Source organism: Sciurus carolinensis, chromosome 12 (assembly GCF_902686445.1).
Source record: "Sciurus carolinensis chromosome 12, mSciCar1.2, whole genome shotgun sequence".
In the NCBI taxonomy this organism is placed as follows: domain Eukaryota; kingdom Metazoa; phylum Chordata; class Mammalia; order Rodentia; family Sciuridae; genus Sciurus; species Sciurus carolinensis.
The window spans coordinates 18,299,639-18,318,267 of NC_062224.1; the positions used below are offsets into that span (position 1 = coordinate 18,299,639).

An 18,629-nucleotide genomic window follows, 5' to 3' on the forward strand; every position below is an offset into this window, starting at 1 on the left:
TCCACAAGGTAACTACAATAAGCTAAAGGTCAGTAGTGGAAATAATTGTGGAAATTATTCCTTATTGAGACTCTAAAGAAAGCTATAGACCTTTCAAACACAGATATTCAGAATTTCAAAATTATGAAATTTTCAGAGGGATTATAGGCTTCTTAAAGTCCAGTGAAGGTTAAGATCCCCTGAACAAATGCAAAATGTTAAGAGCAAATTCATTATGGAATACCAGAGTTAAGGGCTATGGACATGACTCAGAGGTAGCGCACTTGCCTAGTATGTGCAAGAACCTAGATTTGATCCCTAGCATTGCAAAACAATAAAGCAAAATAATGATAAATGTATATATGACATCAAAATTACAGTTAGAAGTTACTATTTTAATCAGAATAAGAAGTTGTTATATAAAGAAAACAAAATGTCACAAATATTACGTATCACCATATGAAACTCTCCTTATGATGACTTATACAAAATCAATCATATGGAACCTGGAATCTATCCCTACCACTCCTGGAATTTATATAAGCTTAGCACTATCACAAGTCACAAGCTGACTATTAATAGGTAGCTGATTGATTATGACTGACCTTCTCTAGGGGCCAGGGATATAGCTCAGTGGTAGAGCACTCTGCTAGCATATATGAAGCCATGGGTGAGATTCCCAGCACTGGGGAGAAAAAATTACCTTCTCAGTGGTAACCTTAGAGAGATCCTTGTACAAAAGTTTCCGGACATATTCCTGGAGAGGAGGTCGTTTCTTTTTCACTGTCTTTTCAGCTGGAGGTGGGTTACAGTAGTAATATGCATTCTCCACCATTGTGACGTATCTTGCATCAAGATGCATTGCTTGTTTCTTTCTCATCATTTGCTCCTAAAATAAAATGTTCAAATTAACCAAAACACTTTCATTTCAAGATTTATTTGTTCTATTCTCAGTAACTACATTTCAGGATAAAGAATTAGAAAAGGGAAAAAAACCAACAATCACTAAGTGTTGAAGTACACTGTTATACTACTAATTATTTTTAGAATGAATTAGTCTATGACCAGTTGGCCTTAGGTCTCATCCCAGAAAACATTCAGAGAATTTTGTTATAAATATAACCATATAACTTTGCCAGACTATATGAACTCTAAGGAAACCAAGGTGTGACTGTAAGTGAATAAACTTAAGTACTAAAGATAAAAATAAAGGGGCAACTCTGGCTCTGATAGTCCTATGCAAAACTGAAAATAAATCCCTTGTCAGAGTTTGTACCATACAATGTTATAACAAATAAATCTGACATCTCTCTACAGACAAGAAAAAAAAAAGCCCCAGATTTTTACAATTTGGTTAGTGTTGCTCAGGAGTGACTTAAAAACACACATCTAGGGCTGGAGTTGTAGCTCAGTAGTAGAGCACTTGCCTAACATGTGTGAGGCCCTGGGTTTGATTCTCAGCATGACAAATAAAATACATGAATAAAGAAACGTCCATCAACATCTAAAAAAAATATTAAAAAGTAAATAAATAAATAAAATAAAGGTTAAAAAAAAAAAGAAAATGTTCAAAACACACACACGCATTTATTTAATCATCATCCTCTTCAGAGTTTCCAACTTCTTCATTATTGAATTTCAGATAATTTTTTTGGTTTGAGGGACTAATCTGTGAATTATGGGATGTTTTATATCCACTATGACTTCTACCCCCTAGATATTCAAGAAAACATTTTATTTGACACTTAGTATGTGCTAAGCACTACACTGGGTGCTGGAAACTCAATAATGAACACAATTCCTACCTTCAAGAAGTTTAACAGTGTAGTGGAAGAAGACAGAATAAACAAGTCAACAAATAAATTGACTATAACCTTTACAATAGTAACTGTAATCAGCGTTATGAAGGAAAATAGCAAGGTAAAAAGATGGAGACTAAAAGAAAACCTACTTTAGTTAGGGGCGGGCTAGGGAAAGGCTCTCGGAGAAAGTAACATTTAAGTTATGATTTGAAAGATGACAAAATGTTCATATGAAACCACAGGAAGAGCATTCACAGCACAGAACAGTAAAAAGAAAGTCCCCAAGAAGAAAAAGAACAAGACAGGGCACAGGAATTAATATAAGGCCAGTGTGGTTCCAATGTGTACCAGCATGCCTAAAGAGGTAGGGAGGGGCTGGGCAATACAAGATGCTGTACACTGTGGTTTCTGGGTTTGAAGAAGAGAAACTACTGGCCAGCTGCAAGTAGCTATTGTGGGCTGGGATGCCTGCAAATTTCAAGTTTTGAAAGGATAGTAGTGTAGGTAAGCTCAAGAAAGGTAAGGGCTCTGTCTTTTTTACTGTTGTATACGTAGCACCTAAAATAAATGCCTGGCATGGATGCAACTAATATTTAATAATACATGAATAAATGGGGCTGGGCTGGGGTTGTGGCTCGGTAGTAGAGTGCTTACCTACCCAGCACCACATTAAAATAAAAAACTAAATAAACACAATAAAGGTATTATATTCATGTACAACTAAAAATATTTTTTAAAAAACAATACATGAATAAATCAATTAATTTTCAAAACCACAACCTCTCCATGTCCTGCTTTTCCATATATGTAAAACCATCATATACTGGGACAAAATTTTGCTATTTATTAAGATCAACTGTGGGTATACCAAGTTTCATAACTGCTTCTCTTGCCCCCTAGTATACGTTTATGGTAGTTAAGCTCCAATACTGACATCTCTATATTGTATGTGCGTGTTATTAAATGTTGAATCTTTCAAACTATGAAAACAGAAATACAGGACACAATTCTGTGTTTAACTTGGCTGTATATTCTTTGAACAAAATATAATGCGTCATTTAACATCATTTATACACACATAATATAGTTTTAAATCTAGATTAGTTTCAACCCGTTAAGCAGATTTAAAACCATTTTATCCAATGCACACACACCCCAGACTAATTTTTACCATAAGCCAAGAATTTTGAATACAAAAAGTTATATGTATGTGTTCTCAAATAAATATGAATACATATTAGATTATCCTCTAAGACTTAACATGCTTCAAACTAAACATTCTCCATCTGTTTCCTTCCCTTCTTTTATCTCTGTAACTGATACCATCATTCACTCAAATGCCCATGGTAGAATCATGGATCTTATCACAGGTCACTTTCTTTTTCCTCACGCCAAGTTTTATTAATTTTACTTCCAAGAGCTTTTCACACAGCTAATTATTATTCTCTATTCCCTATCCCTACAATGTTCATGTCTTCACTGTTTTCCCCTTAGTTTTTTTTCTTTAATTTTGTTGTTTTAGTTATAGGTGGACACAATACCTTTATTTTATTTTTATGTGGTGCTAAGGATTGAACCCAGGGTCTCACACATGCTAGACGAGCGCTTTACCACTGAGCCACAAACCCAGTCCTTCCCCTTAGGTTTTTTTTTTTTTTTAAAGTGTATATTTTTTTTTTATTTTTTTATTTTTTTACGTTTACATAGGGTAATAATGTTTATTTTATTTTTCCCCTCCCACCCCTCTTTTCCCTCTACACAGTCCTTCTTTCCTTCATTCTTACCGCTCTCCTTAGCCTAACTCTAAACCTAACCCTAAACCTAATGCTAGCCCCTCCCCCCCCCCATTATATGTCCTCATCCGCTTATCAGCGAGATCATTCGTCCTTTAGTTTTTTGAGATTGGCTTATCTCACTTAGCATGATATTCTCCAATTTCGACCATTTGCCTACAAATGCCATTTCTCTCAGCAAAGGAAACTATCAGAAATGTGAAGAGAGAGCCTACAGAGTGGGAGAATATCTTTGCCAACCATACCTCAGATAGAGCGCTAATTTCCAGAATCTATAAAGAACTCAAAAAACTCTACACGAAGAATACAAATAATCCAATAAACAAATGGGCTAAGGAAATGAACAGACACTTCACAGAAGAAGATGTACAAGTAATCACCAGATATATGAAAAAATGTTCAACATCCCTAGTAATAAGGGAAATGCAAATCAAAACTACCCTAAGATTTCATCTCACCCCAATTAGAATGGCGATTATCAAGAATACAAGCAACAATAGGTGTTGGCGAGGATGTGGTGAAAAAGGAACACTCATACATTGCTGGTGGGGTTGCAAATTAGTGCAGCCACTCTGGAAAGCAGTGTGGAGATTCCTCAGAAAGCTTGGAATGGAAACACCATTTGACCCAGCTATCCCACTCCTTGGCCTATACCCAAAGGACTTAAAATCAGCATACTACAGAGATACAGCCACATCAATGTTCATTGCTGCTCAATTCACCATAGCCAGATTGTGGAACCAACCTAGATGCCCTTCAGTTGATGAATGGATAAAGAAACTGTGGCATATTTATACAATGGAATATTACTCCCCTTAGGTTTTTATAACAGCCTTTGATTCTTCTCCCTACCTCAGGACTAGTTTAACTCAGTTATCTCCTCCATGCTAACCTTACTAAAAATACAAATCTGACCATATCTATCCTAATTACTTAAAATCTTTCAATAACTATTCAATGACATTAAGAAAAATACTCAAGCTCCTTAGCATAGCACTCAGGGCTCTTTATAATCTAATTCTTGCCTGCCTCTCCAGTCAACTTGCAACTACTTTATTCAAAAGGTTTCTCTATTGAAATGCAAATCAAAACTACTCTAAGATTTCATCTCATTCCAGTTAGAATGGCAATTATCAAGAATGCAAGTACTAAATGTTGGCGTGGATGTGGGGAAAAAGGCACACTCATACACTGCTAGTGGGAATGCAAATTGGTGCAGTCACTCTGGAAAGCAATATGGAGATTCCTCAGAAAACTTGAAATGGAACCACCATTGACCCAGTTATCGCACTCCTCAGCATAAACCAAAAGGACTTAAATCAGCATACTGTAGTGATGCAGCCACATCAATGTTTATAGTAGCTCAATTCACAAGAGCTAAACTATGGAACCAACCTAGGTGTCCTCCAACAGATGATGGATAAAGAAAATGTGGTATATACATAATAGAATATTACTTAGCGCTAAAGAATGTAATTATGGCATTTGCAGGTAAATGGATGGAGCTGGAGAATATCATGGTAAGTAAATAAGCCAATCCCAAGAAACCAAAGGTTGAATGTTTTCTCTGATATGTGGATGCTAACTGACAGTTGGGCCCTAGGGAAGAACAGATATACTTTGGATTAGGCAGAGGGAAGTGAAGGAATGGGAGGGAAAATGGGGGGTAGGAAAAATAGTAAAATGAATAGAATAATATTACCCTAGGTGCATATATGTCTATAAAATGGTGTGATTCTACACCATGTACAACCAGAAGAATGAGAAAATACACTCCATATATGTATGATGTGTCAAAATGCATTGTACTGTCTTGTATAATTAATTAGAACAAATTTTTTTAAAAAAGGTTTCTGTCAATTAGACTCAGCTATCTCTAAAATATCACTTTGTTCAGGAAAACTTTCTTGGTATTGCAAGACTAGATTAGATGGCTTTTTTTTTTTTTTTTTTTACTTACACACACAATATCCTAAGCTTATTCATATTATTATGCTACACTTTGCGAGTAAAAGTATTTTAATCATCTTTTTTCCTTTTCTGTCTGACTTACTAGGTTGTAAACCACCTGACGGCAGACTATATCTTTCACCCAAGGGCCTGACATAGAGTTTTACCTCAAAAAAATGAAACCTATGGAGAAGATCTTTCCTGCTGGCCTAAGTACCTCTCCAATATCTGTTGTAGACTTCTAAAGTGGCACTTATGATGCCACCTTGGAAATATTTGTTTAGTTCTTGCTTACTAGATGTGGAACACTTTGAGGATGGGGTTATATTTCACATCTTTATGTGACTCCCACTGCCTAACTATAAAATCCCTGGAGAACTGATTAATTCTTGAAACTGTTAAATGATAAATAAACAAGGTACCCATGCAGAAATCAAGAGAATCAATACCAAAAGCTAGTTGTTTCTGCTATAAGGGTAGGAAAAAAATGTACTGAGCCACAGAAACTGGTCAGGTAGGAAAGAATCTGAATTTCAGCAATACTATGTTCATCTGTACCACAATAATTCACAAATATTTTCCTTAGCAAAAAATAAATATCAAGGATTCAATGTTATAAATAAAACATAGGCATTAAAAGTAAGTTAAGCTTTCCTGGCATCTATATTACATGTTATCTCGTTTAACCTGACCAGTATAAGCCAAACAGGAAAAAGAGGGTTATTTCCTTGTTATGATAAAATTTGAATTTATGATTAATCAAGACTTTTGCCATGCAATACACTGATAGAGTTAACAGTCCATGCCCAGGGATTCCTACACCAGAACTCTCTTTAATACCAATATCCCTCCTACCACATCTCTCTCTCTCCTCAAAGTCTGCATGCAAATGCTTAGATATTATCGATAAACCTAATAACGTGAATGCTTAATAAACTTGAAATGGTCAGGTCAACATCGTAATTAGCTTAAGAAATAATGTCTTCTAAATTTTTAAGTTCATTCATATTTTGATTTTTTAATTTAAAATTTAATTTTATCATTTTAAATTCACACTTTATATGACACATTAATAATGGCTTGAGATGTAGCAAAAACAAAGATGATTCTAACCTAGAGTATGTATTCATTTGTATAATTTGTTTGGTTTTATGGATTCAACTTAATTCCCCTTTACAACATTGTGAATTCACTAATAACCAAGTGAGAAAAATTCCTATAGCTCTCCAGGATGGTAATTTATTGTATGAAATGTTCTAATTTAGGTAGAAATGTTTGTATTCATGTGGCAGAAGAAGATGACCAGCACTGGGCAATAATTTTATTCCCTGAAGTAAATCAAGAACCTCAAGTTCTTACCAGGATTCTCAAGCCCTTACCAAAAGTACACTGGTCCTCAGGTGTGACTCTGGAGATCTGAAAAGAAACCGTCCACATGTCTCCAGCAGGGTACATGCCATTTCAATATGGTGATGAGAAAAGTCTGATAGAAGCATCTGGAATAATAAGAATGATAAAAAACTACAAAGACAACATTTTACTCCTAGCAGAGAAAGAAAATAGTATACACATCTAATATGTGTAACAACTTATAAAATGTCAAAGGTTAAAAAAACAAAATCAAATATCCTTTAGTAAGTTTCATTGCTGGGTACCTTTGTGTTGTACCATAAAATTTTATCAAGAAATTTCAATATATTTAATGTATTTCCTTTCATATATATATAGAAACTATGTCAAAGTCCTTTCTATATTCTACATTTATTATTAGATGTTAAGTATTTAAATACATGCCACATACAAAGATAACATTTTCTCAATGATTTTGTTTTGGTCCATACAACATTTATGTTGAAAAATTCTTACCACATAAGTATTACTTGCTTATTGTATACAATTTATAAACAAATTCCCATGCCATTTTAATTTTTATCCTCTCAATCTTTTCTGTGCATATTTTTTATAACCAAAAATGACTTAGACATATCATTTAATAACTTGGTTTTATTAGCTTAATATGAGTATTTTTCATGTCCTTTTAAAAAATCCTGTTATGGCATAATTTATAAGGCATATAGTATATATTACCACCATTTTTGGCAAAAATGGTATAATAAATGACCTGCAGATAAATCTGTGCTCATACTATAATTATGGATTTGTTTAAAATGAATTCTTAAGAGATCGAATTTCTATATCAAGAAATGTGTACCTTTCCTACATTTTTTAAGAATACAATATTAAATAGTTCATGGCATGACTCCTTTCCATTACAGTGTTCAAAAATTCCTATAATCTCTTTTATAATGCTGTTTTGAGTTGCCCTAAATTTACCAATCTCCTGAGATGCTCCAAGAAAGTTTAGGAAACTTAATTCCTTGAATATTTATAATGACTATTGGTTTTGTTTGTTTTTGTTTTGGTACCAGGGATTGAACTCAGGGGCACTCAACCACTGAGTCACATCCCCATCCCTTTTTGTATTTTATTGAGAGATAGGGTCTCGCTGAGTTGCTTAGGGCCTCACTAATTGCTAAGGCTGGGTTTGAACTCGAGAACCTCCTGCCTCGGCCTCTGGAGCAGCTGGGATCAGAGGTGTGCACTACCATGCCTGACAATTATTGGTATTTTAAACATTCTAAGATACCATGTAGTAAGACACTTGTTTACTTTTGCTTAACTTGGGGTGTTTTAAATGTACCTGAATTCATGAGATACATTTTGTGTGATATACATATTAAAACCCAAGAAAATCAAGTTGGTCGAAAATACGTTACAGAGAAAAACAATGTTAGTAAAAGAATGATCAATTTCAGGTGCAGAACTATTTTATCTTTCTGCAACAGTTTTACTACGTATAGTTACTTACTGTTACTGACTTCTGGTTTAATTTCATTGTGGACAAAACCCAAAATCTCAAAAATTTCAATCCTCTCAAATCTTTTCAGACTTTATGGTTGATTTTGGTAAATGATCCATGTATATCTGAGATTATAAATTCTGTTGTGTCAATTAGATGAAGGTTGGTAAATGTATTGTCAAATTCTGTGTAGTACAAGCTTAAGGATTTGTTTCTGCCTGTTTTAATAGCTGAAGGTATTTTCAAATCTCTCACTATAATTATGGATTTGTTTATTTCTCAATTACTTGCCAATTTTTGCTTTATATATTTTAAAGCAATGTTACTGGATGCATACTGATTCAAGTAACACTTTCCCATTAAAATGACCTCTCATCATTGAGAAGTACCCTTTATTTCTAATGTTTTCAACTTAAAATTTACTTTGAAAAACAGTTTAGTGAAACTGGTTTTAATTATTATTAGTATTGTATAGTTATCCAATTTTTTAATTGAACCTTTCTTGTTTACATTTAAAGGTTTCTTGTACATAGCACACAGTTGTTTTAATCAAATCCTTATGTTCTTATGGCTTTTTATAGATGTTATCTTATCCCTTTATGTTTCGTGCAGTTATTAATATAGCTGTCTTTATAGCTACCACATTATTATTTGTTTTCTTGCTCATATGTTTAATATTCTTTTTTAATTCTTTCTTCTACTTCTTTTGTATTTTTATTTTTTTGGTGGTACTGGGGATCAAACCCAAGACCTTCAGCATGCTAGGCAAGCATTCTACCAGTGAAGAGTACTTCTCCAGTCCTTTTCCTATCTTCTTTATATTAATCAAATATTTAATTATTTCAATTTATTCACTACTTATAACTTAAAACTATATTTTTATATTAAAAACAAACAATTCAGCACTTACCTTTAAACAATGTAGTGTATCATTTTTTGTGAACATCTTAAACTTAGTTAGTTCTCCAATAAAACGAACAGTTTTGTTCTTTGTTTCAATATTAATCTGGTCCTTTTTTCGTACCTACAAATTAAGAGAAAAAAGTGCTTAATTCACATTTTCAATTTCTGTAATAATCGTTAATGTTTGAATTTACTCCCAATATTTAAAATAAATGGAGCATAATTTCTTGCTATTGTATTGTAACTATATTTTGGAAAACGATGCTCTGTGTAGTGCAAAGGAAGTCCTAAGAAGTGCACTGTAAAACATTTCATGGTCAAATAATCTGGGGAAACTGCAGTTTTTTCAGGCTTTAAGAAGTCCTTAAATAAACCTTAACTTAATTTAAATCAAAGTTACTCAAATATATTCGACAAAATAAGCCCTTCTTTTGAAATGTTAACCACTATTATTTAATAGTCCATAAAATTAATGTTATAAGGAACACACTTTATGAAAATGCTGCTTTAAAAATATAAATGCCAAAGGTTCACTTAAGTAAAAACACTATTATAACTTACTGGAATTATGCTGCATTTTAAATTATTAATTCACTACAGTGAAACATGCAATGTAATCCCTGTTGTTTTTTTATTATCAGTCATTGTTATATGTTAAAGTTCAAATCCTTTGCAAATTTAAGTCCTCTACTTATGGCGCACATTTCAAGAATATATAATGTAACAAAACCCCATTAAAACAGCAGAATATGAATGGACACATTAAGATAAATGCAATTAGGTTTACCCTCACAATTATATTTTTTATCAGAAAATCAAACCTACAGTCTGGAAATATTTTATTTGAACAACAATGACCACAATATGGTAGCACCTTTAATTAGTTAAGCAATCTTTCCAGAAGACTCATTTTTCCCACATAAGAACATTCTGAGAAAGGAATTACAGTTATCATTTTGATTAAATAGTTATTAAAAAACCCCACCAAGCTATCAAATGACCAAGAATGGATACTAAGATCCAAATATTCTAATTGTCCAGTCAACTGAGAATTCTACTGCACTACCCCATCTGAAGGAACATCTAATCTCACTAGCAGCAGGGAACTTAATGATAGTCATTCATGTAAAAACTAAACTTTTATATACCCAAGTAGCTAATACTTTAATAGAATTTGACATCTTCACTTTTAAGGACCTATTTTCAACACAAAATCACATTTACTAAAAACTCAAAGCAAACTAGAAGTTTATTCTAACTGAATTTAAAGCATCAACGAAACAATCAATTAGCAAAATCAAATAAAATCACAAAAATTCAACTCTGACCCAAAATTTTATTTTAGTCACATCATTTACACACACAAAACAGTTTTTGAGACTAGAGACAAATAGAAAATATTACTAACTAGATTCTCGCTTTTAATGTTAAAAAAAAGAAATACTGAATAAACAACTGTTTTTAGCCTTACAATTTAGAAGAGGGCTTCATAAAGACCCTTTCAAAAACAAATGTTTAATAAGCACGGCACATAAAATTTTTGTTAATTTACCTTAGTGAACTTTTGAGGGTAGACTGAGTATGAACTCTAGACCAGTTTTATTAGGTTCACATTTCATCTTATGAGCTGATATCTAAAATCTGTGCCTTAATTTCCTATTCTGTAAAATGGAGCTAATAGGGTTGTTGTGAGTTTTAAGTGAGTAAAGCACAGCAAACAGTGCTTGGAACAAGAAAGATATCAGTAAAGTTAGTTATTAATTTTATCTATATTGTATATTTGTATATGTAATACATGGGCACTAAGTGTTTACAGATTAAACAAATAGATAAAATATTTAACCTTTATATATATATACAGCAAAGTGAAATAGCAAAAGATCTTTAGTCAGAGTATCAGCACTCTGTGTCATCTGGGGGAATATTATGGTTTTGGGCAAGTCACATAAACTCCCTGAACCTTTCTTTCCACTTGGTAAAATAAGGATAAATATTAGGACATGATAATGATGATAGTGACTACAGTTCCTTGATACGAATCAATTATTATACAGGGCAAAAGAGGTTATACCTTTAAAATGATTATTTTTCCTATGTACTACTGGGGACTGAACCAGGGGCGCTCCACCACTGAGCTACATCATCTCCAGCTCTTTTAATTTTTTTTATTTTGAGACAGGGTTTCATTAAGTTGTCAACTGGCCTCAAATTTGCCATCCTCCTACCTCAGCCTCCCAAGTAGCTGGGTTTACAGGTATGTGCCACTGCACCTAGTTAAAATGATGTTTAAGGAGTGTTTTAAATGACAAGGTAAAGTGTTTCTAAGTGAGAAATAAGAACAGAAAATTGTACATACAGTATAATTCATCCATGAAAAACTATAGAGAAAAAAGGGCAAAGAAAATACCAAAATGTTAACAGGGTTTGCTGTTCACTGATCAAATTGTTTTCCCCCCATCCTTTTTTCTACTTTACATATTTTCAAAATTACATTGAGTGTGCATCTCTCTTATAGTCAAGAGAATATTGGGGAAAAGCATAAGAAAGCATTTTAAAAACTCCATTCTGAAGCTCTATTTTTAGTGTTAGAACTGATTTTTTTCTAATCTCTTTGGGAGACTCTGGATGGGCATCCTCTTTCAACAACTGCTATGAAATACCAGACAATTTTAAGTATTATTGAGCATTATAGTTTTCAAAATACATAACACACTGTGTTACCCACAGTTGTATTTACATTAACTCTTCTTAAGATTACAAAGGGAAAACCTACCTAAAAATGGCAAAAATCATAGAATTTTAAAAATACATTTAAAACTTTTAATTGACTTATAGTAATTATACATATTTATGGGCTATCATATTTTTAACATATGTTACAATATGTAAATGTCTCTTAGGATTTTTTTTTTTCAGAGGGTCAGGGTGGGGACTGAACCCATTATATGCGAAGTACATGCTCTACCACTAAGCTATACCCCCTTTCCCTATTAGCTGTTTTGAAATCTAATTAATTGATTTAGTAAATGTTTACCATAGTTAACCTACTGTGCTACAGAATATTAGAAGTTATTCTTCCTCTCCAACTGCTCCTGTGTACCTGTTAACCATCTTCTATCTCTGCCCCATACCCAAAAAAACCTTTCCAGGCTCTGGTAACCAATATTCTACTCACTAATTCTATGAAGTCAACTTTTCAGCTTCTACAAAATTAAAGAAGTTTTAAATGAAGTATTATAAACCAATTATCTCATATTCTCCCTCAACCTTTCTCTTTCTTCTTTGCAGTTGTTAGGCATTGACCTAGGGATCCACACATGCTAGGCAAAGACTATACCACTGAACTACAACCCCAGTTCCACTCTCTCATTTTCAAATGATAAAACTGAAAACACTTCAAATGGTTGTAACTTGTAAAAGAAGACTACCTTATTCTAACTCCTCATTCAGTACTGGTCACTCTCATTTCTTGAAGTCTTATAATCAGATATGTCGAAATGCTTCTGCAAAACTAAATGTGAAATAACGATGTACACTTTTCTATATACTGTTAGCTCAATAATGGCTCTTGTAAGATTTTACTTAATTCATCAATCAAGCTTAGTAAAAATGTTGTTTGCAACTCATTTGTTAAGACAGATGAAATTTAAAGAACTGAATAAATCTGTACACGTCAATAAAACCTCCTGGATATGTTAACTCATAAACAATAAAGACTTATGTCTACCATTTACTATTTCCCTTTAGGAAGAACCCACTGACCTCTCTAAAAGGGCCAGATAGATACTCAACCAAGGAGGTACTTCCTTTCCTCCATAATTTGATCAATGTTTTACATTAAATTTATTCAATCATTCAATGAACTTTTCTGAAAACTTACTGTATTAAAAAACATGTAATGAGTACTAAGTCTATAAAGTAAACTTATCTTTCTTTAAAATTAATTTTCTTTTTTTATTCTGTGGACCAGTGATCTGAAAAGTGGAATGCACAATGTTCTTGATCTACTGGGATATGTATGTGTATGGGGTGGGGGGAATTGGAATTTCTATTTATATACTTTACTTTATAACTTTGTTTCCTTTTTTAAAAAAATATTTTCACCAAATCTTTATTTTTTATGTGGTGCTGAGAATTGAATCCTGTACCTCACACGTGCTAAGCAAGTGCTCTATCACTGTGCCACAACCCCAGCCCCTTTATTTACTTTTTAAAAAAATTTTTTTCTATAGTTGTAGGTGGACAGCATGCCTTCATTTTATTTACTTTTATGTTTTGCTAAGGATCAAACCCAGCGCCTCACACAACCAGACAAATGCTCCATGACTGAGCTACAGTCCCCAGCCCTCTATTTACTTATGTTCTATGATGTACATAAAGTATTTGGTACGATTACAAATATGTGGTATAATTTTAAATAAAGAACTTTGGGGTATGTGGCCAACAATTTTAATCAATAAAAAGGTTTTCTATCGAAAAAATTCACTAATTAAAAAACACAAATGAGAGTGATTTGATCATACGTAAAAAGTTGTCTCTTCTATCATTAAAGACGTTGCCTAGGGGCTGGGATTGTAGCTCAGTGGTAGAGTGCTTACCTAGCACATGTGAGGCCCTCAATTCAATTGTCAACACCACATGTAAATAAACAAAATAAAGGTTCATCAACAATTTTAAAAAAATTGTTTTTAAAAAGCAGACTATACTGAAAATCTGAAGAACAGAAAAAATTAGAAAGCAAAAATATTCCTCCTAGTTTCATTATCCAAAGACAGTCACTGTTAATCTATTCATGTAATTTTTTTTCTATTCTGTACTATCTAAACATTTTAACATACCTATAAATTTATTATACATGATTTTTTAATCTTGCTTTTATTTCCAAAAAAAGTATTTTCTCTATAATTTGAAAATGTTTGTGTAAAAATAAAAACTGGTTTTCTATCTCATCAGCACTGTGTTTATCTAACCACATTTTTAATTACTGTTGGGCTTTTAGATGATCATTTTTTTCTCATTACAATTTTTGATGCAAATAAATGCATTTGGTATACAGAACTGTTTATTTAGGACAGATTCTTGAGCTACTCAAAGTATGAATGCCTCCAAGGATCCTGAAAAATATTGCCAAAATGCCACTTCAAGTTCTACCTGAATAAATATACAAGAATGTTGGTTTCTCATTTCTGTTGCCTTTAGTAATCTGCCAAATTAGTAAACTCACTGTTTTAACTAGAATTTATTTAACTACCAGAGACATTTCATATAGTTTTGTTAACCATCTTCACTTATCAAGTGAGGTTCTTAAGCAAGTGGAAGTATAAGACTAAGGCAGTATTTAGTACCTAGATAAAAGAGACAGGGAAACCTGGTTAAAAGGCCTAGTGTAACTCAAGCTATGGATAATAAAACACAGAGGCAGCAGGTATGAAAAGAATATGCTAGGTTTGAGATGTTTTATAAAGAAGGAGTTAGGGAATTTAGTGAACACTGACTCTTGAAAGTCAGAGGCCTCTTAACAGTTGGATAAAATAGATTGTATGTTTCTCTGGAGATTACAGAAGCAGATTCAAGGAAGTAAAAGATAAAGACATTTTTAAGATGAAAAATAATGATTTTGGTTTTTTGGACATATTTAGCTAGAAGTACCTAAAAACTTTCTAACTACCAAGAAAGAGGTTTTGCTAAGAGATATACATTTAGGGATTTGGGTTTGTTGGAAAACAGATGTTAACTGAAGCCCAAGTACAATGTGTTCCATCAAAAAGGAGAGTGAAGGAAGAACAACAAGAAAATCCCAACGAATAAAACTCAGCTAGAAAAACAGTGAAGACGACTGAGAATATAATCATAAGAAAGAACCAGGAAAGAGGGCTGGTAGAGAAGGGACAATTATTATGATAATGATATTTGTGTTCAGGTACTATATGAAGAATCTGTATATGTATTACCTCATTCAACCCTTAAGAACAATCATTTTAAACGATATATTTATTATCCCCATTTAATAGACAAGGTAACAGGTTTAGAATACTTGAGTAAACTGGCCAAAGTTATAATGCTAAGATGTGGTGGAATCAGAATGATGGTTTCCTAAAAAAGCAGGTGAGTCCAACAGTTTAGAATCTGCAGGGACATCAACTAACAGTCTTAGGAAAATGTTGGTGGTCTCTGTGAAGGTGCTGCTATGATGGTGAATCAAAGGGCAAATTTATGAGAAGTAGAGAAAAATGTATTCTAAAACATACAAGTAAGAAGGAAAAGAAAGAGGTTGGCTACAGCGTGCATGTGTGGAAGGGGTGGAGAGTTTGACAGAATTTTTTTTTCTTGGCAGTACTGGGGATTGAGCCCAACAGTACCCAGCTACATCCCCAGCCCTTATTATTATTACTTTTATTTTGATATAGTCTAAGTTGCCAAGACTGGCCTCCAATATGTGATCCTCCTGCTTCAACCTCCCTAGTAGCTGGGGCTATAAGGTATGGGCCACTGTGCCTCATGAGACATTTCTTTAGCAGTTGTTATTTTGCTTTCGTTTGAGAATAGTGTTGAACATATTTATGGCCTATTTTTTGTTTTTTTATTTCTTTTTAGATATATATGACAGTATAGTGTATTTTGACATATTATACATATTATAGTCTATTAGAAACCAACAGATCCTGGTGGAGAAAGTGGTGATCAGTTACCTCAAAAATGCCTTTCTTCTCTCCTGAGAGCAATGGTTCCAAAAGTGTGTTCCTAAAATTCTCATACTGTTCCTACTGTAAGGAAGCATTGCAAGAGTAACAATAAAAATGCTGATTACCCCAACTCCCACCCCAATTTTCAGTGTGCAAAAGGAGTGTATGGGGATAAAATTTTCTTAATTTTAAGTGATTCACCAAATGTAATAATTATGCATAGTCCAGAAACTTGTTCTTCATTTAATTTGGGGTTTGGCTAAGAGGTGTATTTATACAACTCATATATCATACTTATACTGCCAACCAGTAAAACATTTCCTTGTCTGTACAATGGGATTAAACACATTAACAAGAATAATGTGACTTCTGATGTATCTGTCCCTGAACTAGCAGCATTTATCAAAGTGTGTTCTTTACAGGAATACATACTCACGTCCCTCCCAGGGGAGTCAGAGAGCATACTATCTTATTAAAGTTTTGAGAATTCTTATAATAGAAAAAAAAAAAAAAAAAAAAACCATTTAACTTTACTGTTGCTCAGTGTTTCCAAACTTCTCTAAACACAGATACCTTACCTTGCTTTTAATATTAGTTATGAAAATCTGAAATGTTTTGGCAAAAACTGGCCCAGAAAAATCTTAACCACAAAGCTCATACTAACAAAATTAACTTTTACAGCAAGAAGGATTTACAGATCACTCTGCCCCTGAGACTTTCTCCTTCCTCTGAACTCAAGGCACTTACTGTCCCATAATTCATTTGCTAGTTAAGCATGCAATCCTTACATCTATTATATTTAAGTGTTAGATTTTTATTTTCTTCTTGCTTCTGTGAATATTTATGCCTTGTTTCCCCAAATGTATCATGAAGTTCCTTATCTCAGGAATTATCTGCTCTTCTCTGAGTGTCAGCAATACTACTGATTTGTCTATAATGAGTGCAGTAAAGCGAGTACTGAGGACAGCAAACATTTTGTCTTTATTTGCACTCGCTTACTATAATGCTAAATTTTGTAAACACAATTTTTCCACCAGCTAATGTAAACACTTAACATTTCATGTCTTTCCAAAGTCTACCAATGCTGACTTTCAGTCACCTCTAGCAGTACCATTTTTACCCAATCATGTCTATATTGGAAACTCATTGCCACAAGGTGGCTGGGTAATGAGGGTTTGGGAGAACCACTAACATGTAGTCTCTTTAGACTCCTGAGACAGGAAAGGAAGGGAAGTCATCTGCTGTCTGGTAACAGACCCCTGACATTTGCCAGCAGGCTCTTTAAAGAACTCATCACTAGCCAAGGTAAAGATTCTTAAGGTAAGAATCAATAAACATGAGTGAAAGCAGCATTTAAGATCACAGAATTTATGGTACATTTTATACTCCACACCCAATACCTAAAGAGACACCCTATGCAGCAAGTCCCACCTCTTCAGTCAATCTTGCTTCTTCTGGGACCACCTATGAGGCCTCTGTCTTGACTTTAGAAAACATTTTTAATTTATAAAAGTAAAAAGTGCAGTTCCTACAATGGGGGAACAAGGTAGTAAAGACAGCTTCCTTCCCAGTTGAAATATCACTTATCAATTTTGAGCATTGCTAAATAAATTTACATTCAAAAATTCAGAATCCTACACATTCTGCACTGTTATACCACTATCAAATTTCAAAAATAACTTACCAATAAAACAATTATGTCTTAAAGAATCCTCACTCAACTTACAAGAATATATATATTACAAAATAAATACTTAAATACATACATGAAATCTGAAATCCCCCCTCAGCATGGAACAAAGATCCTCTGCTACATCAGACATGCAGGGATGCAATGTAGCAACCAATCTTGCATAAAATGGTAGCAAATCCAACCTGCAAAAGTTATATGTGATATGTGTAAAAGGAAAGACATACTGGAAAAAATTCATTTTTAAATTTAAACTTTCTCAGATATATTCACACATTAAATGTTTATAAAAACTAACATGCCTATTTATTGCCATCATGAAGTGTCTGGAAAGTCAACAAGCCTTGTGAAAGTTTACTAATAATCTGACAATTTCCATTCAGTGCATTTGTCACACATTTGAAAACTGACTACATACTTAATTCTGATAAAATATGAGACACTAAGTGAAGAAACAATTATTAAGTTTTGACATAGCTTTATCACATAAATACTCAGTAACAAACAAACCCAATGGTAACTAAAATAGGCAGAGCCCTTTCAAACCATTTCCTTCATTTAGTTTGGGGTAAGTTATTTGGAAATCTCAATGTCTAAAGTAAGAACATGACCAAGAACCAAAAAAATTGATCTCAGATATTAAAATAATTATCCCCAAATCCACTGACATATATTTCACTTATCACAGAACCCATGTGGACTCTCATACAGGATCTTACTTTAGACAATCAATGGCAATATGTGGCACCTCTTCCATTGTCTGAGCACTCTCACATCAAACATGGATGCAGCTCTAGATCCTACTTAACCACAGGTCAAAGATACAAGAGCTTAACTCTAGGCAGGCACTACTAATCAGAATCAACATACAAACTAAAACTTATTTTTCTTTCTTGCCAGATATTATTCTATAAAATTTGATTACTTAATAATTCAACACCTAGCAGATCAGAGGCTGAAGATGAGAAA

General features: G+C 33.3%; 1 protein-coding gene across 1 annotated transcript in view; it reads right to left on the bottom strand.

Annotated features, from left to right (window-relative positions):
• The window catches only part of Upf2 (UPF2 regulator of nonsense mediated mRNA decay), a 106,723-nt gene that overhangs the window by 37,413 nt on the left and 50,681 nt on the right, over positions 1–18,629 (bottom strand). The window contains 4 exon segments of the mRNA XM_053743280.1: positions 683–868; positions 6,904–7,020; positions 9,295–9,408; positions 17,737–17,845. Coding sequence (XP_053599255.1) covers positions 683–868; positions 6,904–7,020; positions 9,295–9,408; positions 17,737–17,845 — 526 coding nt within the window.